This window comes from Neofelis nebulosa, chromosome 7, assembly GCF_028018385.1.
Source record: "Neofelis nebulosa isolate mNeoNeb1 chromosome 7, mNeoNeb1.pri, whole genome shotgun sequence".
Taxonomy (NCBI): Eukaryota; Metazoa; Chordata; class Mammalia; order Carnivora; family Felidae; genus Neofelis; species Neofelis nebulosa.
In genome coordinates, this window is record NC_080788.1 from 74,626,727 (window position 1) to 74,650,015 (window position 23,289).

At 37.9% G+C, this 23,289-nt stretch overlaps 1 protein-coding gene across 4 annotated transcripts in view; it reads left to right on the forward strand.

Moving 5' to 3' along the window:
• Positions 1-4,438: 4,438 nt before the first annotated feature.
• Positions 4,439-23,289, forward strand: part of RNF212B (ring finger protein 212B) — a 36,439-nt gene continuing 17,588 nt past the window's right edge. For 3 of the 4 annotated variants that reach the window (XM_058738548.1, XM_058738547.1, XM_058738549.1), the window contains exons 1-11: positions 4,439-4,605; positions 6,360-6,460; positions 8,223-8,275; positions 8,980-9,054; positions 19,474-19,589; positions 20,223-20,283; positions 21,029-21,057; positions 22,043-22,089; positions 22,313-22,355; positions 22,512-22,572; positions 22,964-23,012. In XM_058738548.1, the coding sequence (XP_058594531.1) occupies positions 6,361-6,460; positions 8,223-8,275; positions 8,980-9,054; positions 19,474-19,589; positions 20,223-20,283; positions 21,029-21,057; positions 22,043-22,089; positions 22,313-22,355; positions 22,512-22,572; positions 22,964-23,012 (634 nt within the window). In that variant the 5' untranslated portion in view covers positions 4,439-4,605; position 6,360. Of the gene's footprint in view, positions 4,606-6,359; positions 6,461-8,221; positions 8,276-8,979; positions 9,055-19,470; positions 19,590-20,222; positions 20,284-21,028; positions 21,058-22,042; positions 22,090-22,312; positions 22,356-22,511; positions 22,573-22,963; positions 23,013-23,289 lie in introns of those variants that run through there. The other variant, XM_058738551.1, reaches the window with a different exon arrangement.

Sequence of the window (23,289 nt, forward strand, 5' to 3'; positions counted from 1 at the left end):
GTCTACTGAATTGGTCTGGATGTTCATCCATGCACCAATATCATACTTTTTAAATTATAATGCCTTCATAGTACATTTTAATATTGGATGCAGCTAGCTATCCACCACACAGGACACTGAAAATTGTCAGGGTTTTCCTGAATATTCTTGTTTGTTTTAGTCATTTTTTTTATGTGAACTCTATGATCAATTTGTTTAATTCCAGAAAACAGCCTGCTGGTGTTCGTTACTGTGATCATGTTACATTTATAAATTAACTTAGAAAGAACTGACATCATTAGGATGTTGACTCTTCCTATCTAAAAACAAGACTTACTTGGGGCGCCTGGGTGACTCAGTCAGTTGGGCGTCTGATTTTGGCTGCATTGGTGGGTTCGGGCCCCGCGTCCGGCTCTGTGCTGACAAGCTCAGAGCCTGGAACCTGCTTCAGATTCTGTGACTCTCTCTGTGTCCCTCCTCTGCTTGGGGCTCTCTGTCTCTCTCTCAAAATAAATAAATAATAATTAAAAATAAAGAAATAAAAATAAAAAATAAAAACAAGACTTACTTTTCCATTTATGTTTTTTGTCTCTTTCAGTAATGTTTTAAAGTTTTCTTCATATACATTTGCATATTTCTGTTGAGTTATTGCCTAACCATTTTACCTGCTTTGCTGCAGGTAAAGACTCTATTTTAAATAGAGTCTTCTTTCCTATTATGTCTTCTGATTATTATTTGAATATGGAAAGGTTACTGTATTTCTTTTTATTAATTTTATAACATTATTCTTTACTAAGTTTTCTTTTTATTTACATTTTCCTATTGATTCTTTTCGATCTTTCAGATATACATCATATAATCAGCTAAAAAGATATTTTTATCTTATCTTAAGTGACAGTGGCATTCTTGTCTTATTCCTAACTAGCAAGAAAGAATGTCTTAAGTGTTTCCTCATTTCAAAACATGCTAGCTTTTGTGCACATGTGCATATACACACACACACTTTCTAATCATGTTAAGGAAATATCCACTGATCTCTACTTCAATGAGATTTTAAATCAGAAATGGATGTGAATTATGACAAATGCTTTACTAGCAACTGTGGAGATCATCATGGTATTTCTTCTTAGAAATATCACTATAATAAATAACATTAATGGATTTTGTAATTTTGAACCATCATTTCATTCCTGTAATGAACATCACTTGGTTGTAATGTATACTTTTTACAATGTGTTGTTGGATTCTATTTGCTAATATCTAATTTAAATTGTGGGGTGCCCAGCTCTTGATTTCGGCTCCGGTCAGATCTCATTGTTCATGGGATCGAGTTCAGCATTGAACCCCATGTCGAGCTCCATGCTGACAGCATGGAGCCCGACTGGGATTCTCTCTCCCCCTCTCTTTCTGCCCCTTCCCCAGTGGTACATGTGCACTCTCTCTTCCTCTCTCTCTCTCAAAATAAGTAAACTTAAAAAGAATATTTTTGCATCAATAGTCTCAAGTGAGACTGTTCTGTTGTTTTATTCATGTATACAATCTTTATCATTTTTTGCTATCAATGTTAATTTAAGTTTGTTTCATAAAAATTTTTAAAAGTCTCCTTTTTCTATGATCCAGAATATTTAAATAGAATTAAGACTATATTTAGAAAAAACATTTATGTGATGGTTTGAGTTGTGAGCTGAACTAACTTATTTTATGGAACATCATTTTTACTTGAAAGAACAACTAACAAACTATGGTTATTCCAGCTTGGGTATTTGGTAGAAATTTTCTCAAAAATAAACCAAATGAACTTCTCACTTCAAGGAAAACGGTGATAGTATTTGTTGACAATGATAAAATTCAAGCTTTCAGACAAATACTAGAATTTTGGAAAACTTGTATCTGCAACTGTAAGCCTGAGAGCATCCCAGTATTCAAAGACTTTTCTGACGAAATAAGTAGTGATATATTACAAAGTGATTTTGGGGGCACTTGGGTGGCTCAGTCGGGTAAGCTTCTGACTTCGGCTTAGGTCATGATCTCACGGTTCTTGGGTTTGAGCCCCACGTCGAGCTCTGTGCTGACAGCTCAGAGCCAGGAGTCTGCTTCAGACTCTGTGTCTCCCTTGCTCTCTGCTCCTCCCCCACTCATGTTCTGTCTCTCAAAAAAATGAATAAACGCTAAAAAAAATTTAAGTTATTTTTAAGTATTATATAATAAAATGTGTCAATACTTAATATTGTATGTCAATCTGCATAACTCAGTGAACCAGTAGTTTCCAAATGACCAGTTTGGTCCAAATGTAGGATGTTACATGTTCATTGCATGGTGTTAGACCCCACATTGCAACTAGCTTTTAACAAGCTCCCACTTCTTGCATTTTGGTGGAATAGGAAAGAAAAATATTCACAATTATCTGAATAGGCTATTAAAATGCTACTGCCTTTTCCAACTACATATTTGGGTGAGTTTCAGATCTTCTTCACACACTTCAACCAAAACAGCATATACTGCAACAGCGTGAATGTAGAAGCTAAGTTCTTGTGCCAATTCTGCTTTGTGTAAAGTCGGATAGCAAGAGATTATAAAACTAAAACACCACCACTCTTCTCACTAAATTGTTTTTATTTTGGAAGATATATTAATTTTTCATAAGTTATATTAATATTTAATTGACTTATTGTTTTCAAATGAACTAATAAATAAATATTTTTTAAATTTCTTGGTTTTAAAAGCTAATACTGTAAATATTGATAGACACAATCCACATAAATAAAAGTTTTTTGGCAAGAGGGCCTTCAATATTTTTTTAATGTTTATTTCTGAAAGAGAGGGAGAGAGCGTGTGAGCAGCAGAGGGGCAGAGAGAGGGGAACAGAGGATTTGAAGCAGGCTCTGTGCCGACAGCAGACAACCCGATGGGGGGCTCGAACTCATGAATCATAAGATCATGACCTGAGCCCAAGCTGGACGCTTAACCGACTGAGCCACCCAGGCATTCCAATAATTTTCAAAATGTAAAGGAGTTCTGAGGCCAAAAAGTTTGAGAACCACTAGTGGATTCCTCAGGAAAAGCTCACGTTCATTTTTTGTCAGCAGCCTTTATACCTGAACACAACGTAAGGAGAAAAATGTAAGGAGAAAGTTCTTGGGTCATATTTTCTTTTTGAAAATCTTGAAAATGCTATTTCACTGTTTGTAGCATAAAATGCTACTGTAGAGAAGTCTGATGACAGTCTATTTTTCTTTCCCTTATAAGTGACTTGTACTTTTTTGTCTGGATGTTCAAAAGGGTTTTTCCTTACTTTTTTTTTTTTTTTAAATTTTTTTTTCAACGTTTTTTATTTATTTTTGGACAGAGAGAGACAGAGCATGAACGGGGGAGGGGCAGAGAGAGAGGGAGACACAGAATCGGAAACAGGCTCCAGGCTCCGAGCCATCAGCCCAGAGCCTGACGCGGGGCTCGAACTCACGGACCGCGAGATCGTGACCTGGCTGAAGTCGGACGCTTAACCGACTGGGCCACCCAGGCGCCCCTCCTTACTTTTAAGACCAATCGTTTTATTAGAAAATGTTTTGGTTTTGACTGTTCTGGGTCAGTTTTCTCCTATACACAGTATGTATGTAGAATTAAGTCTTATTTTATTTCAGGAAAACTTGTTCCAAGTTTTGTTTTAAACATTTGTTCTGATACATTGCTCTCTGGTTTTCTTTGGGGGAATAAATGTGCGTGTGTGTGTAAAATCTCTTTTGCTTGTTTTCTATATCCATCACTTTCTCTTAAAACCTTGTATTTTTTAAAAGAAAAACTATTCTCCTTTCAGCCCTTACTTGTGCTTTTTTCCTCATTTTTTTTATTTCAGAAAAAAAGTTATAATTTTTTTTCCCTGATATGTTAGTTCTTATTTAGAAATGTTTTTAATGTTTATTTTTCAGAGAGAGAAAGAGAGAGGCAGAGTGTGACTGGGAGTGGGTCAGAAAGAAGAGGGAGACACAGAATCCGAAGCAGGTTCCAGGCTCCAAGCTGTCAGCACAGGGCACTGCGCAGGGCTCGAACTCATGAACCATAGCCAACCCGAGTGAGCCGCCCAGGCGCCCATTGTTAGTTCTTATTTAATGTCTGTTCTCTATCCATATCACTTTGTAACTTTTCTATTTCGGATTTATACTATTCTTTCAAACACCCATTATTTTCTTTCATTAAAAAATACTGGTAGAAGCTTTCATCTGCTTTGTGACCAAATTTTTTCTAGTGTGTTATTATCTATAGGAACATTATTAGGTTTATTCTTACCCCGTTTCCACAGTAACCTGAATGGGATTAGGCCATATTCTTCTTGTTCCCATTCTCAAACGAAGAAAAATTTCCTCGGCTACTAAGAAGAGGCAAGCGCTCTTGCCTCTTGCCGGCTACCAAGAGCCCAACTTTTGCGCCCAGTACGCAGTCGGGACCTCTGCCCAAGCCTCGCGCCCGCACCAGGCCACGCCCACTCACTTAGCACACCGCCCGGGGCCCCGCCCAGGGCTCTCGAACGCCGCCGCGGGCCACGCCCAGCCTCTTGCCTCTCGCAGGTGCCAGGCTTGCTGTGTATTTTCCCGCCCTTTTCCAGCTCTTCGTGAGGAGAACTGGATGATTTAGGTGAGATACCAGGGCTTATAAGATCATGGCGGCCAAGCGGGTAGGGAATGTAGTTAGAAAAGAACTACTGGTCTTGAGACTGCTAAATCCCCCTACCCCCTTGAAAACCGGCAAGCGTTGTCCTCACAATTAACTGCCCTTCTTATAAGGGCCAACCTATTTGATTAACATTGTTGTTGCTGCCCTTGTACAAAGCCGGATACATATAGTGGGGCCTTTTCAGCAATACTTCAGACTCCCCTCCTGATAGAAGTTAGTGTATTATGAGCAATAAATGGAAACCTAAAATGCATGGCTCTGTATAATGCCCTTGCACTGAACCGATTATTCAGCAAGATTTTATGGTGAATCTTGTTAAAAATGTTAAAGGGTGGTGCAAACGAGCCATCATTCTTGTAGCAAACCTTTCCATAAACTACTTAAAAACTTTTTTAAAGAAAATACTTAGGTGGGGAAAAAAAGTTACCTTCTGTTTTATTTTCCTAATGTAATTTTAAAGGAAATCAAACATGTTATATTCTTAAATAACATATTCTTGGAATTAAACATGTGAATTCATTATACGTATGAACTAATTGCAGCTCAGTGTGTATCAGCTCAATTATGTATTTTTAATATGTCAATTTCTTCATTTAAAATCTTACAAAGTCACATTAATGTAATTATGTATTAATGTAATTTATGTATATGGAATTAGTATTGGCAGAAAATATAGGATGTATGGGTGCCATGTCTAACACCAAGGTGTACTTGATGTGGTAGCAAGAACTTGACACAGGGAGTAAGAAGACTCAGGTTCTAATCCTAGAGTTGACATTAACTAAAGATGGAACTTTGGACAAGTCATTAAATTTCAGTGAACATCAGGTATATCTTTTGAAAAATGATGGTATTGGATATAATGTGAAATGATTTTTGAAGTCCCTCCCAGATCTATGATTCTGAGTGTCTGTAGAGTAGAAGGGAAAGTGTATAAGCTGAGACAACATTATCATTCAGAAACCATGTTTCCCTTATATAAAATATGTCCCAAGTGGCTCATATGAGATCTTCTATTATTTGGTCCAGTACTTCCTCCTTGCTCCATCTTACTGTGTCACAGGGAGTTATTAGGAAAGAAATATATATATTTTTTAATTTATTTTGAGGGAGAGAGAGAGAGAGTACAAGCAGGGGGTGGGGAGGCAGAAAGAGATAGAATCCCAGGCAGGTTCCTCACCATCAGCACAGAGCCTGATGTGGGGCTGAAACTCACAAACTGTAAGATCATGACCTTAGCCAAGATCAAGAGTCGGATGCTTAACTGACTGTGCCACAAGAGGTGCCCTGACAGACAGTTCTGTTTTTTTTTTTTAAGATTTTTTTTTCTGATTACAAATTGGTAAATGAATTAATCTAGGAAATTTGGGGGGGAAAAGTGTAAAGGTGACACACACACAAATACCCATGATCTCACCATTCAAAAAAAAAAAAAATCTCATTGTCCCATTACTTTTCTAAATATATAGGTATATACTTTTTCTAAATATATATATATTTTCTTTTTTAAAACTGTATAGCAGAGTTTGTAGTCTGCTTTTTTCACTTCAGTGATATATGTACTTCCTTACAACCAACAGGAATACCCACAGTAATAGTGCCTACATCTCCAAAAGATAACAGAAGCTAAGCAAACATTGTTACATAGATTTTGGAACAGCTATAATTATATAATGCTCCAGGTTATTTTTAATCTTTCTCTTTATCTGTTCCAGAATGGATTGGTTTCACTGTAACTGGTGTTGTCGAAAAGATGGAGACAATTTCTTTGTCACCAGCTGTGGCCATATTTTTTGTAAAAAGTGTGTGACTCTGGGTGAGTGACTTAACTGTTTTCAAATTCAGGCAAAAAATATTTTTAACCTAGTAATAATTATTAGCCATTTCTCTGTGTGAGTTGGGATAAAAATCACATATTGGGCCAAAGGTTGTATAGATACAGTAGGAAACTCTTGATTATGGAAATTTTAGGCACCCATTGATAAAGAATGATTTAGCAAATGGAATATCTATTACTTGAACACCGAAAGGTACTTGCCAGTGTTTTGACAAGTGGCAGGGAAAGCCAAGGTTATCAGACTAATTAGAGAAAAGAGAAAAAAAAAAATAACAGTAATGAATAGGAATTGGGGAAAGTTTGGTTGATAACAAGAGTAATTCTAATGGGAAATGGTCTAGCCTGTGAAATCAATTTGATTAGAAATGATGATGATGATGAAGATGATAATAGTGGTGACGGTGATACATTTGCAGTTTAAAAAGTATTTTCCACATGTACAAATTTTATATATCCTCACCACAATTCCAAGAGGTAATTATTAGTAGATCCATTTTACAAATAAGGAACTGGTTCAGATAGGATAAGTGATTTGACCAAGTTCCTGCAGTGATTAAGTCTAGAAATTAGACCTGAATTTGAGGGTTGTTTTTTTTTTAATGCCAAAATGCTTGATTAGGGAAGATTTCATAGAAGAGCTGTTGCTTCAGTAGAGTTTTGAATAATAAACTGGAGTTGCCAAGTAGATAAAGCAGGGAAGATCATTTTAGTTTAAGAAAACATCGTGTGTAAGGGCATACATACCACACTATAAAACCATACTGCAGGGGATTGGTAGAGCATAGAGAATAAAGAAAGAAGTGGTTAAGAGATGAGGCTGGAGAGGTAGGCAATGGCCAGGTGATGGGAGGGTATTATATACAAAACTGAAGACCTTGAACTTTATCCTGCAGATGATGGAGAGCTGGGGAAATTTCTTTGTTTCGTGATTTTCTTAAACAGAAGAATGATTCCTACTTGCTAGCTCACTCTGGCAATAATACAGAGGGAAGGCTGGGAAAAACCTTTAGTCCTCAAGGAAAGCAGAGTGAGGTTACTAGCTTCTGAAGATGTTTTTCTCTTGTTGGATCTCATAACCCTTTTAAGTTATCTGCTAATGTAACAAAACCATTTTATGGTAACAGCAGCTCACCTTGAAGAGGTTTGTCTCGGTAAAGCATATGTCATGTGATATTTTCTCTTGACATGGCATTTATCTTAACAATAACCAACACCACTAAAATTTCAACTTAAAGATTAGGAATTTTAATTTTTATTCTTTCAGATTTGATTAATTAGAGAATGAGAGCAGGAGAGCTTCAAAGCAAGTTCCAAGCAAATTAGCAAAGTGAGAACAGGGCAGGAATAATTCGGTTTCTTATAGTATCTACAGTGTGCCTACTGTCAGGTAGGTGGGGGGAAAAAGAGCAACTTACACCTGAAACCATTAGTACTCTTGTGTTCTTCCTAGTACTACTTGCTGGGGGGTTAGAACTGCCCTTCATCTGCAGAAGAAAATTGGGAATGTATAAAGAGGAAATGGGTAGAGGTACAGTGTGAAAGCCTTATTTGTCATCAACATACAAGTTTGCAAATATTGATTTTGAGAACAGAGATCAAGATGTCCTATTGTAGCACAAAGATACTCTAAATTTAGTAAGAGCCTGTTTCTTGCTAGCCTACTTGGCTATTACCATGTATTTTAGGAAGAACATACCTCTTGACCGTAAAAACTGAACATTTTTTTCCCTTCCCCCCTTAGAAAAATGTGCTGTTTGTGGAACTGCCTGCAAGCATCTGGCTCTTTCTGATAATGTAAGTTTTTCTTCTCCAACCACAAACCATTTTATCCCATTCCTGGCCTATAGGAAGTATACAAAGAGTACAGTTGATGAGTGACTAAGCACTGAAATTTTTAAGAAAGAAAGAAAGAAAGAAAGAAAGAAAGAAAGAAAGAAAGAAAGAAAGAAAGAAAGAAAGAGGAAGAAAAGAAAAGAAAAACTTGCAGATAGCAATTATTATATATTTTTTAAAAAGGGCAGGGGCGCCTGGGTGGCGCAGTCGGTTAAGCGTCCGACTTCAGCCAGGTCACGATCTCGCGGCCCATGAGTTCGAGCCCCGCGTCAGGCTCTGGGCTGATGGCTCAGAGCCTGGAGCCTGTTTCTGATTCTGTGTCTCCCTCTCTCTCTGCCCCTCCCCCGTTCATGCTCTGTCTCTCTCTGTCCCAAAAATAAATAAAAAAACGTTGAAAAAAAAATTTAAAAAAAAAAATAAATAAAAAATAAAAAGGGCAAACAACAGAAGAATTGTTTGTGGCTGTTGCTATCGAAGCACGAGGTAAGGAGGATTAAAACATATAGTCTATATCTCCTAGGGCAGTGGTGAGCATCCTCATATTTAGGATAGTGAAATAATAACTCGTGCTTTAGGAAGTCGTGGTACATCCTTTGCCATATTTGCTGGTATTTTATTTCATTCTGTTGTGGATATGTTCAATATTTGTCTTACTCTCTTTATAGCTGAAACCTCAGGAGAAGATATACTTCAAAAGCCCTGTGGAGACAGCTTTGCAGTATTTTAGTCACATCTCTCAGGTATGAGAAACAAAAGTGAAGAAAATCAGATTCTCCAGGCAAATTCTTCTCCAGGCAAACAGGGGTGGGGCAGAGAGAGAGGGAGACACAGAATCCAAAGCAGGCTCCCGGTTCTGAGCTCTCAGCACAGAGCCCAGTGCAGGGCTCGAACTCATGAACCGTGAGAGCATCATCTGAGCTGTAGTCAGATGCTTACCCAACTGAACTACCCAGGCGCCCCCGACTCTCCAGTTCCCACTGAGATTATTTCATAGCCTAATGGGATTTCTATCTTGGCATGTTTCTTGAGATTTTATCACTGTTTTTCTTCTCCACTCCTGTGAGTGTATTCCTTTCCTAAACATAAACATGATCCTTTGTCATATTCTGGCTGAAGATAGTGGATTTAATTTTTCTTTGCTGTCTCAGCACTCAATCCTAACCCTGGTAATAGAAGAAGGGGAATTAGGCTTTCACTACACTCTGCTTTTAGCTGCTTGGGTGAGCCATCATATTTGAGATACTATTTAACATTATGGGGAGATAAAATCTAGCTGAGACTCAGGGAGAAATGAAAACAAGGTCACATGAACCAGAGAAGGAGCAGACCTTTGGTTAATAACTAAACCCAGGATTAGTTAATGATCAGTAGAGAAATTATATGTAGTCTAAATTCTAACCTGCCTAATCAAGGGACCAATTACACATGGTCAAAAAATCAAGATAAAATAAATGGAAAGGGTGAGTTAATCATCACTTTAGTGAAGAGACAGTTTGGTAAAGTCAGCAATGTCTGAAAATGTGTTTTCCTGTCTGTGAAGTTGAACAACTGATCCAAGTAATATCTAGATTGTTTCATTCAGGCCTCTGCTCAAATTTTTCTTCCTCAGTCAGACTTTTACTGACTCTCATATCTCAAATGGTAGCCCCAGCACTGTCTACTTCTTACCCTGCTTTATTTTTCATTGTAGCTCTTATCTAACATTATATACTTGTTTAATGTCTGAATCCTGCACTGAAATGTAGGGCCCATAAATTCAGATATTTGGTAGGTTTTTTTATTGTTATATAACCAGCTCTTTGGATAAATTTTAATATGTAGTGGACACTCAAAAAATTATTATATGAATGAATGGCACATTGATCTAAATATCCACTTGTGTTTTAATCATCCCAGATCTCTCGAGTGACCTGCCAAGGGCTTTTTTCTGCTGTCCTACTCCATGACCAATAGTTAATCACACTGCCCTAGCCTGTGAGGTTTCTTCTAATCCTAGGTCATAGACTACACCCTTATGCATAACTAGCCATCTTTCAAATGCATACCACTAATTGTTCCTTCTTTGGTAAAGCCTTCCCTGATTCCTGTAGGCAAATTTTTGCGAAGTCTTTTGTAATCCTATCCCACCTGCTCTTAACTCTGTGAAAGTGTTTTATTTGTTCTTTGTTTCTCTCACTAAACCAAAACCTTTGAAAGACAGGTTTTGCCTAATACTGATCGTATTGCCTAATGGCTAATGAGGTACCTGGTACAAATTAAGTAAATAAGAAATGTTTGTTAAATGAATGAATGCACCTTGGGGTGCGTCCGACCTCGGCTCAGGTCATGATCTCGTGCTCTGTGAGTTTGAGCCCCACGTTGGGCTCTGGGCTGACAGTTCAGAGCCTGGAGCCTGCTACGGATTCTGTGTCTCCCTCTCTCTCTGCCCCTCCCCCGCTCATGCTCTGTCTCTCTGTCTCTCTCTCTCTCTCTCTCTCTCTGTCAAAAATAAATAAACATTAAAAAATAAAAATAAATGAATGAATGCACCTTAAGGCTGGGGGGGGGGGTGGGTTGGAGGGAATGATTCAAGTCAAGGTCAGAGAAAGAGGCTTGAACATATAGGAACTTGTAGGTCATGGTAAGGGTTTTAAGCACAGAAATGGTGTTATCTCATATAAATTTTATTTTATTTTTATTTATTTTTATTTTATTTTATTTTATTTTTTAAATAGATATTTATTTTTGAGAGAGAGGGGGGAAGAAAGAGAGGGAGACACAGAATCCAAAGCAGGCTCCAGGCTTTAAGCTGTCAGCACAGAGCCTGACGTGGGGCTTGAACTCATGAACCTGTGAGATCATGACCTGAGCTGAAGTCAGACACTTAATTGACTGAGCCACCCAGGCGCCCCATCTGATACGTAATTTTAAAAGAGAATCTGGCTGCTGAGTGGAGAATGGATCATAGAGAAGTTAAGAGTAGAAGCAAAGAGACTACTTAAGAGGCTATAGGAGAAATCTAAGCAAGACTTCTTGAGCTAAAATGGTAGCAGTAGAAATGGAGAAGGGTAGTCAAATCTGAGATATTTTCTAGGAAGAACCGTTGTTGATTTGGATGTGGAAGATGAGAAAAAGAGAGAAATCAAAGAAGATGTCTGGGTTTTTGTCTTGAACAGCTGAGTGGGATGATTGTACTCTTTATCAAGGCTGAGAAGACCATTTGAGGGAAAATACCATTTTGGATATTAGGTTATAGATGCTTGTTAGAACTCCTGTAGGGTAAATCACAAAGGCAGATAAATTTATCATTCTGAAGCTCAGGACATAGGTCAAGGATAGAGATATAAGTATGGAGCTCATTAGGATAGAGATAGTTTTTAAAGCCTTGGGACTTGATGAGATCGCCCAGAGAAGGATCCCCTTCAAAATCTAGTGATTAGGTGGAGTTAACAAAGAGAAGCAATGAATGAGTGAAAGCAAGGAGAGTGTGATATCACAGGAAACTAAGAAAGGGAAATGTTTCAAAAAGAAAGAAATAATCAGTGTTCCCCCCCCCCGCCCGCCCCACTTCAGACATATATCCATTTGCTGCCTTGATATCTTCACTAATCTTCCATATGTCCCAAACTGAACTCAGTATTCTTAACACCCTCCACCCTGCTCACCCTCCAATACACACAGGAAAATAGGCTACTTACTCTTCCTGTTTCTATAAGGGTAAATGATAACCATTATCCACATAACAATCAAACCAAAAATCTAGGAGTCATTCTTGATTCCTTTTTCTCTTTGCATATCCAATCCATTATTAAATCATGTCAGTTCTGTCTCTCTAAAATACTTGAATACTCTCTATCTCCAGCCTTCTAGTTTATTTTTTTTTATTTTATTTATTAAAAAAAAATTTTTTTTAACGTTTATTCATTTTTGAGACAGAGAGAGACAGAGCATGAACGGGGGAGGGTCAGAGAGAGAGGGAGACACAGAATCTGAAACAGGCTCCAGGCTCTGAGCCATCAGCACAGAGCCCGATGCAGGGCTGGAACTCACGGACCATGAGATCATGACCTGAGCCGAAATCGGACGCTCAACCGACTGAGCCACCCAGGCGCCCCTCCAGCCTTCTAGTTTAATCTATCATTGTTTCTTTCCTAAATTACTATAGTAGCTTCCTAACAGTTCTTTTGATGTCCAGTCTCTCCTTTTCCTATCAATTCTCCATATTGAGGCCAAGAAACCATTCAAAATATAGGTATGATTAGTTCATTTCCCTATTTAAAACTATTCAATACAACCATTGCTTTGAGAATAAAGTCCAATGCTCAACATGGTCCATAGGGCCAGGTCTGCTTTGGTCCCTGCTTATCCCTTTAGTCTCACCTCTTTTCCTCTCCCCCTATCCCACTATATACAGATATATTGAATCTATTTTAACTGTTTATATAAATATCTTCTCTCTTGTTTCTGGACCTTTGTACATGCTGTTTCATCTGTCTAGAACATTATATCCTCAAACATATATAGGGATAAGTACACACAGTACCTACAATATAATACCATATTGCCATATTGTATTATAATTTTTTGTTTGCTCATGTTGTCCTATGAGGATAGGGGCAGTATTAATCTTATTCATCTTCTATATAACCTCCTAACATAGTACCAGGAACACAGTAGGATTCAGTAAGTATTTTTTGAAAGAATCAATAGAATAATCTTTCCTATTGAGGTTTTCCTTTAATATAGTATATGAAGTATGGTAAAGGGGTAGTACTGGGAAAACTATTGAAGTAGAAATATTGAGACCAAATCTGCATGCTAGCTTGCAACCATTTCTTTGAGCCATTCATATTCCTTCACATGTAATGTGAAATAATAATACTCATCTTAGTTCTTATAAAGATCAAGTGAAATAATGTTATGAAAATATTCTTAAAGTTGTAAAGTACTGTATTAGTTTAAAGAATAATGTGGAGCGGCACCTGGGTGGCCCAGTTGGTTAAGCATCCAACTCTTGATTTCAGCTCAGGTCATGATCTCATGGTTCATGGGTTCAAACCCCACATTGGGCACTGACAATGTGGAGCCTCCTTGGGATTCTCTCTCTCTCTCTCTCTCTCTCTCTCTCTCTGTTCCTCTCCTACTTGTGCTCTCTCTCTCTCAAAATAAATAAATAAACTTAAAAAATTAAAACAGAATAATGTGGAGAACTCATAGTAGATTATGGAAGGTCACAAACCTGCAGGAAAATAATTAAAGATCATATAAGTAAAAAGAAGTTTGGATTTTTAAATTATTTTCGAAGTATAAAATACATGTCTACTTTTTAAATACCAACTTTATAGACATGTACCTTACGTACCAAATTTTCCTCTTTGAAGTTTTCATTTTAGTGTTTTTAGTATATTCACATAATTATGCAATCACTACTACCTAATTTTAGAGTATTTTTATTACTCCTAGAAGAAACCCTATATCTATTAGCAGGCACTTCCCAAATCCTCTCCACCCTCCCCAGCCCTAGGCAATCACTAATTTACTTTCTATCCCTATAGGTTTGCCTATTCTGGACATTTCATAAATATGGAATTAATGTGTGATCTGTTGTGACTGACTTCCTTCACTAAATATGATGTTTCTAAGGATCATCCACGTTGTAACATGTATTAAGACTTCAGTAGCACTTCACTCTTTTTATAACCAAATAATATTCCATTATATAAACGGGTATATGTTTCATGTACCCATTCATCAGTTGAGAGATATTTGGGTTGTTTCTACTTTTTGGCTATTATGAGTAATTCTGCTATTAACATTTGTGTGTAAGTTTCTGTGGGGGCATATGTTTTCATTTCTCTTGGATGTATATGTAGAAGTTGAATTACTGAGTCAAATGGTAACTATGTTTAACTTTTCGAGGAAATGTCAGACTGTTTTCTCCAGTACTGACACTATTTTACATTCTAATCTGCAGTGTTTGAGGGTTTTGATTTCTCCATATCTTCACTAACTCTTATAAACTCTTAACTGTCTTTGATTATAACTATCCTAGTGGAGTGAAGTAGTATCTCATTGTGGTTTTGATTTGGGATTCCTCTCTTGACAAATGATGTTGAGCATCTTTTGCTGTGCTCACTGGCCATTTGTATATCTTCTTTAAAGTTCTGTTCAGAGGCACCTGGGTGGCTTAGTTGGGTAAGCATCCAACTTCAGCTCAGGTCATGATCTTGCGGTTCATGGATTCGAGCCCCGCATCAGGTACTGTGCTGACAGCTCAGAGCCTGGAGCCTGCTTCAGATTCTATGTCTCCCTCTCCCTCTGCCCCTCCCCAGCTTGTGCTCTGTCGCTTTCTCTCTCTCAAAAATAAATAAACATTAAAAAAATTTTTAAATAATAATTCCTTAATCTTATCCAATTCTGCAGCTGTTATAATTATTTTAAAACTTTGAATTGGGTTTCTATAAGGTCTATATAGTTCAGTTGGTTGTTAATGTCTCAAGTTTCTATTTAACTATAAGTTTCCTTTCATTTCTTTTTTTATTAGTACTGAAGAAAATGTTCTTTTGTCTTATAGAGTTTTCTCCAGTGTGGATTTTGTTCATTGTATCCCCGTGGAATCATTTAATAATGCTTGTTTGTGCTCTGTATTTCCTTAATCAGAATCATTTGATTGGGGGTGAGTGGGAGGCAAGACTACTTTACAGCAGTGTTGTGTTCCACCAAGAGGTACATAAGGGTCTTCTGTCTCTTGTTTTATGTGATTGTAGCCAATGATGAACTTTACATTGATCCATTAAGTAATTAGGAGTTGCAAAATGCTGGGGTCCCTGGATGGCTCAGTCAGTTGGCTGTCCAACTTTGGCTCAGGTCAAGCTCTTGCGGTCTATGAGTTCAAGCCCTGCTTTGGGCTCTGTGCTGAGAGGGATCAGGGCCTGGACCCTGCTTTGGATTCTGTGTCCCTCTCTCTCTCTGTACTCTCCTGCTCTCACTCTGTCTCTCTGTCTTTCTCTCTCAAAAATAAATAAACATTGAAAAAAAATTTTTTTAAGGAACTGCAAAATGCTAATATTTAATTCTGTCATTTCTATCTCATTTTTTTTAGGTGGAATATGTTTATAAAAAGAAACTTCCTTTTCTCAACAGTATGATTACCTTGAGATATAATTTAAAATACTAAGACTTTTAGGGGAACCTGGGTGGCTCAGTTGGTTAAGCATCCGACTTTGGCTCAGGTCATGATCTCACAATTCCTGGGTTCGAGCCCCTCATCAAGCTCTCTGCTGTCAGCACAGAGCCATTTTGGATCTCTTTCACCTTCTCTTTCTGCCCCTCCTCCACTCATTTTCTCTCTCTCTCTCTCTCTTTCTTTCTCTCAAAATAAATAAACTTAAAAAACTTACTAAGACCTTTAGATACAATGGAATGAGGGAGTCAGTTTCATAAAAGATAGATAAGACAAACCAATAGGTTATGAGAGTCAAAGGTATATAATGAGTTTACCAATACCTTTGAAGTAAATTTCTAAAACTTAGCAACATCTTTTTTTTTTTTTTTTTTTTTGGGACAGAGAGAGACAGAGCATGAACGGGGGAGGGGCAAAGAGAGAGGGAGACACAGAATCGGAAACAGGCCCCAGGCTCCGAGCTGTCAGCCCAGAGCCTGATCCAGCGCTCGAACTCACGGACCGCGAGATCGTGACCTGGCTGAAGTCGGACGCTTAACCGACTGCGCCACCCAGGCGCCCCTTTTTTTTTTTTTTTTTTTTTTTTTTTTGCAACATCTTTACAAATATTCAAAACATTAAAATTGTATGGGAATATAAATCTTCAACTAAAAACTCTGACATTTAAAAATAAGACTTAGGAAATCAATTCTTAGTACAAAAAAGTTGGTCAAGCTAATATTCATTTCCACGGTGTATATCAATTTTTATAAACAAACAAATATCTTTTTTTAAAAATCATTAGGCAGCAAAATGCATACCCCACATTGGACCAAAATATCTTGTGTCCTATCATAATAAACTACTGAGCTTCCCCTTTCCTTCCATTGTGATTCCTCTTCCGGTATCTTTTAGTGGTTTCTCTCTTGCTTTCTCCAGGCCCTTGTCATTAACTGAACCTATTTCAGAACTGAAGTTTTAGAATACTGTCTTCAGCAAATGAAGTAAAAATTGTGTTCCATGTTACTAATTCTAAAAAGAGTGAGAATACAGAGCCTGAAGACCAGGATACCCTTACCTGGTCCTAGTATGGAGACACAGGAAAGGAATCTGGGTCTAGAAATAGGTAGTTTCATACATTGTTCCAATAAAATAAACAGTATTTAATACTTGGCATCATCTAGACAGCATTTATGTTATCAACAGAACTACTTTTATTACTATCTGCTCTATGTTGTATTAACGAAATAATCCCAATTTAGAAAAGAAGTCACCAAAATTTGTCCTTCTTCAGGAAAAAAAAGAAGCGGAACTCTTTTTTTTAATGAGGCTGAAGAATTTGAATGAGACAGAATAATGAGTATGCTAATGATCAAGATTTCTTAAATACTGAAATTCATTCCTGAGTTAGGTTTTAGAGTCTATTTTGATGGATGTATTCAAAATAGGCTAAACATTTGTATTCTAACATCAGGCAAAAGCGTGTGTTCCTCTCCTATAACACTTCTTGCTAGTGGTTGTATTCTGGATTTGTCTTTCCTCTTCTTGGAATGGTCAAATCTAGGATTTGGGTTTGAGTTTTTGGGTAAGTAGTCCTGCTCAGGCCTAGGCAAAAGGCCCTTCAGTAGTCTATTCTAGACTCCTGGAGTTGCAGAGGGGGATCTATTTCCTGTGCACAGAGTGGGGGAGGTGGGCAAGTCTGGGAAGGCAAAAGAAATTCTCAGTCAAAAGAAAAAACAGAGAAGCTTGGGTAGGTCAGTCGATTGAGCATTCAACTCTTGATTTCGGCTCAGGTCATGATCCCAAGGGTTATGGGGTATAAGGCTCACTTCACCGAGTATGGAGCCTGCTTAGGATTCTCTCTCTCTCCCTCTCTCTGCCTTTCTCCCCCTGCTCATATGTGTGCATGGTCTCTTTCTCTCTCTCTCTCTCTCAAAAAAAATTTTTTAAATAAATAAATAAAAGAAAAAACAGACCAAAGTTCTTTTAGCTCAGAAAAAAACATGTGGCGGTGGAGTTGGAAGTGTGGGGGAAATTTGGAAATTAGACAAATTTGCTATTGATTTGAATTAAAATAAAAATTAAGGTTGGATAAATTCTTCCTCCTGAAGAATCTAGAAAGACAAGGCAGTAACATGTACTCATGGGTGATTATTAGGAGGGGAGTAGTTTAAATCAGTTTATTTAGATGGGAAAGGGAGGAACTTAAAAGGGGAATTCTTTTTCTCTTAAGTTTTATTTCCTTTTAAACAGCCATCTGTCATGTGTTCTATCTAGTTCGAAAGGAGATTGCCAATTGCTCCCTATCTTTTTCTTATCCTTCTTGAGGACTTAGCTCAGTAAGTTAAAATGATTAACTTTTTATGAGACAAATGGGACCTTTGATGATCTCTAGGGGAAGAGTAACTGGTCTAGGGCAGGATTTGGGTTTTCTTGGCCCAAGGTTGGTCCTAACTTAATCTCACTGCAAACTAATCCCAAGAATGGATTAAGATGTTTGGGATACTGTCTCTCGGGTAAACATTACACTTATCTTAACATCTATTGCTCCCCAACCCCTCGCCACTTTAGGTAACTCCTGGGATTCTGAGCACCTTTTCCTACATCTGCACTGCTCAAATTTTAAAAAGTTAACATGTTTTATTTTTGTGAAAACAACTACTTAAAAAAAAACAACTAAAGAAGACTATAATGAAATCTTACCTAACTGGAATTAGTTCAGTTTGCTTGTGAGTAGAAAGGAAAGAGGGTAGAAGCTATATAAACTTTTTTTTAAGTTTATTTATTTATTTTGAGGGAGAGAATGAGCACAAGCAGAGGAGGAACAGAGAGAGAGGGAGAGGGAGAGAATCCTAAGCAGGCTCTGCACTGTCAGCACAGAGCCCAGTTCGGGGTTCAAACTCCAGAACCGTGAGATCATGACCTGAGCCAAAATCGAGTCGGATGCCCAACTGACTGAGTCACCCAGGCACCCCTATAAACTTTTAAGTTCAATTCTGTAGTAGGGTGGTAAAAACAACTCACAAATTAGGTGAAAACAAAAAGTTTATGACAAAAATACCAAGATTTAGGGAAGGACCTTAGAGAAAAGGTTTATAATCTGAATAGGGAGGAAGCAGATGAGACATAAACACTGCTGTGTGTTCAGAAGTAGAGCCTGACAAAGCTAAAACACTTTCTAAATATTAACTTTTGCTCTGAGTCAGTAATCCTCTGATAGGCACATCAGTATATCAAATGGTAAAGCAAAACAAAAGATAAAATTATTTGCCCATGCCCAGAAATAAAATTCAGGAATAGATAATCTCCTCCTGTGCTTCTTTGCCCTTTACTGTAGCAGCATAAACAGGCTGCAAGTGCCCCTGTGGGTGTCTCAGGGAAAGTAAATTGGTACCAGTGCTCCGTAATAGCTAGGAATGTGGAAGCTGAGGCCAAACTAATAGTAGACAAGTTAGATCAGAACCAACTCTAAGCCTGAAAAAGTTTTTTGAGTATCACTCTTCTTGTGCAAGATGAAAGATTATATTTTTAAAGGGCCATTCTACCATGCCAGAATATTCTCATAAAGATTTTAAGAAGTGGGGCACCTGGGTGGCTCAGTCAGTTAAGCGTCCAACTTGGCTCAGGTCGTGATCTCATGGTTCTTGGGTTCCAGCCTGCATCAGGCTCTATGCTGACAGTTCAGAGCCAGGAGCCTGCTTCAGATTCTTTCTTTCTCTCTCTCTCTCTCTCTCTCTCTCTCTCTGCCCCTCCCCCACTCATGCTCTGTCTCTCTCAAAAATAAATAAACACTAAAAAAAATTTTTTTTAAGATATTAAGAAGCCATTTTCCTGGAAATGAGAAGCTTTGGCTTTCCCTAGTGCCAAATCGTCTACTTTGGGGGAGACATGAATTAGGCCAGATACTCCAGAAGAAAATGATCATTAAAGGATGAATTGGTAGATTTCTCTTTGTTGCCAGAAGTAAGGGGAAAGGAGTTATGGGGGTGTGTGTCAAAGACCTGTTTTTCCCTAGTAGGTGTGGAGTTTCCAGAAGAAACAAACAGATCTCCTCATCGCCTTTTATAAGCATAGAATTACAAAGTTAGAAGCAGCCATGCAGGAGGCACAGCAGACGGTGACCAGCCAGGAAAAGTAAGTGACAAATCAAATCACCAGAGAGCATTTTTTCTTTTAGAGAAGCTGTAGCCCTTATTTCCTTATGGTTGCAAAGCCTCGAAATTGCTCTACGTGTGTTTGTGTTTGTCTTGGGCAAATCAGGTACCAAATTTTTGGTCCCCTCAATCTCCATTTTGTTTTTCTCTTTCTTCCCTCAAGGAGCCCTGCTCACCTTATAGTTTTCCTCTTGTACTTCCTTGTCAAAAATTGCTTCTTTGGGGAGATGAGGCATAGCTTTTCAATATAAAGACGAGAGACAACATTTCAGATGTTACCTCCAGGAGGGCATATTTGGAAATCTTAAGCTAAAAGATGGAATCCTTGATGGAAGTTTTCAGACAGCAGCAGGCCAGGGGTATGTGTGGAAGGGAAATGGAACTGTGTGTAAACTCCTTTCTGAAATCATACCAAGTGACTGCTTATTTTGTCCACCTGATTCTTCTAGCCATCAAACTCAGCTCCTATCTCCTGAATCCCTAGATCTCTGATAGAAATACCTTGTACAGTGGCAGGCATCTCTCTGTATTAACTAGATATTAACAATAAAAATCAGGGTTTTTTTTTATCCCATTGACCTGCTGGAGATGATTATTTCCATCTTTTGCCTAGAGAGTTGTCAGTCTTAAAGAAGGAGAATGGAGAACTGAAGAAATTTCTTGCCATCCTAAAGGTGAATGAAACAGATTTTCCTTACTATTATTTTCTCTCCTACTTTTCCCGTATATCCAATTGATGTGTAGAATAGTGTTTCCTAACCTTTTTCACATCCTGGCATAAATAACTGATAATATTTGTACAAGTACACTCTGGTAAATTGTCGAGGCCCCAGAACACCTTGGACTGAAGGAATCAACATGTAACACTGGTAACCCATTCTCGAACATCAGTGAGTCAGGACATACCATTTGGGAAACTCTTTTATAGAAGAGACATCTATTGTAACTTAAAATTTCTCTTTAAGAATCCCAAGACACCAAAAAAAAAAAAAAAAAAAAAGAATCCCAAGACACCTCAGGACCTTTCCTCTTCCTCCAATCCACCTCTATTTCCTAGACGTTTCTTTCTTCCTAAGAATGTTCTTTGTATTTATATAATTTTCCTATTGATCCTACTCCTGAAACTATTCTAGCACATTTATCCTGCCATTTTCCCTTCCCTCCCCCATAGACTCTCCATATTTTCCCAGGTAAATCAGTCTTCAGGATTCCCAATGTGTTTTTATGAAGAGTAACTAAATGTTTATCCTGCCAAAGCTAATAATTTCCTAGGGAAGCATTGCTGCTGTTTTTTCTCCTGCTGGGAATCTTAGCAACAACAGCTAGAGGACATTGCAGCTTAGTTATCTAGCAAGTAACATTCATTCGTTAGGACCCTTGAGCTGCAGCTTCCTTCACTCCCATTTTTTTCACTTACAGGAATCTCCAAATTGGTACCAAGGAAGCAGGTCAGTTTTATCAGGTCCCATACTAGCCCTGTTTGAAAATTGCTGTTCTTTCTTAACTCTAGGCTGCAACACACCTGTGTGGGCTGTAAGGTGGAGGAAATGGTTGAAGTTATCTTTCACTTCTCCAGTTACTCACAGAAAAGTGCTCAAGTAAAGTCTTGAATGTAATGTTCACTCTTATGAAATCCTACTCATCCTTCAAAATTCAACTCATATGTCACTTCCTGTGTCAAGACTTCACTAGGCAGAGTTCAATATTTTATTAATCATTTATTCAATAAATCTTAATTGCCTATTGTTTATCAGGTGCCATATTAGGTGCTGGGTGTACATCACCAGTTAGTCTCATTGGTAATGTCCATACCCTACCAACTATTAAATGATTTTTTTTTAATCTCAGCCCTGTTTTGGTGTGTTAAGAGACATGGTTCCTGCACCCACAGAAGTGACAGTCTAGTGTTCTTTCATGCTTCTGTACTTCTGATACACCAATTATAATACTTAAACATTGCTTTTATTTATCTTTTTATCTCTCCAACCTCTCAAATATAGGAACCTATTCTAGTTACATTTGTAATCTCAGGATCTAGGATGTATAAGCACTAAATAAATGCTTGTTGAAGAGATGGATGAGGGGATGGAAGGAGTGAGGGAATAATGGATTTATGCATGGATGAACAGGTGGATAGATACATGTAAAACTGAGAGTACTTTGTAGGCCTTGAGGGAAAGAAGAAAGGAGAACTTCAAAATTTCTCCTATTACAGGCAGTAGAGAAGGTTTCACTTAGGAAATTAGAGAGCCAAGGAGTCTCATATGGAAACTTTGCCTCCATATTTTGCGGTGATACCTGTAATACATGATAGTAAGCAATTTGTGTGCTCAGAGAGTAAGCTGTTACTTCTATAAACAATGATCTGATTGATCCTCTTAGGGGGTACTTAACTTCTGCTGCTGCTTTTTTTTTTTTTTTTTTTCCTTTCAGGTCAGCCACACCTCGACCAGTAGGCATTACTTCTCCATCACAGTCAGGTAGTGAACATTTTTTGCCCAGATACCTGTGTGAGGTGAATAAATATCCTTTTCCCATATGGAAGATAGTTCCCTCTCAGAGACTGTAATGTGATTTTTCTAATCTTGTGTATGGTATGAAAAGATCATATAACCAGATACCCACTTGTGACAGATTGGGTAGGCAAGGTAGTGGGCACACCATTGATGGCTACTTTTCATACTTCACTTTATTCTCTTTCAGTTACTCCACGACCCAGTTCTCAGCACAGCAGCCAAGTGGTCAGGTGAGTAGACAGCCTACACAGCCATATTAAAACTGTTGGCAAGAGTTGGAATATGAAATACCTAGATATGGCAGAGATAGGGACTAAAGAGACTTTAGGTCTATGTAGAGTTTAACACCAGGTTTGTTTGTTTTCTTTCTGTCTCACCTTATACAGTCGGTCCTCCTCGGTGGAGTCTGTCCCTTACAGAATGTCTGGATTTACTAGCTTGGGACAAGTAAGTGATACTCTACTTTCTCTTCCCAGAATGAGATTTCTAATGCTAAATGAAAGCAAAGATTTCTGGCAAAAATATTAACCTTATATTGGTTTTGGTATAAATTATCTGATGCCATGCCTGACTTTCTTTTATTTTGGCAATGCAGCCCTGATGTTAGAAACTAACACAGAGAATAAGTGGCGTGAAAGTAGTGGAAATGTTTAAAGACTGAGTTCATAGTAATAGTTCATTTTGGAAGTAATAAAGTGTGGATCCTCCTTGGACTACCATGTCCATTCTGGGAGAACAATATATGCTTCAATGTGCAGATATAGAGAAATAGCAAAGAATATGGAAGCCAGAGAATGGGGATGTATTTATTAATTGATGTTTATTGTTTGTCCATCAGGGAGTCAGAGGCCTACAAGGAAAAAGTACTCCCAGAGACTCATATATTGGTGAGAGGGGGGCTGGGAAAGGATCAGAAACCAACATATATTCAGTACAGATACCAGAAGATTTCTGGTTTACTCTGCATGTATAATGCCATTATGCATTTTCTGTGCATAATATAAGGCAATTAATTTTTTTCCAGACACTGACTAATTCCAGGTATCCAGAGATATATTAATGATTTTCAAAGAATAATATTTCTGTTCTCAAACTGATAAGGAGAAACTTTTTTTGAGCAATGGAAAGTCATTGAAAGCCTCTGGTCAAGAGATAGAGGAGATA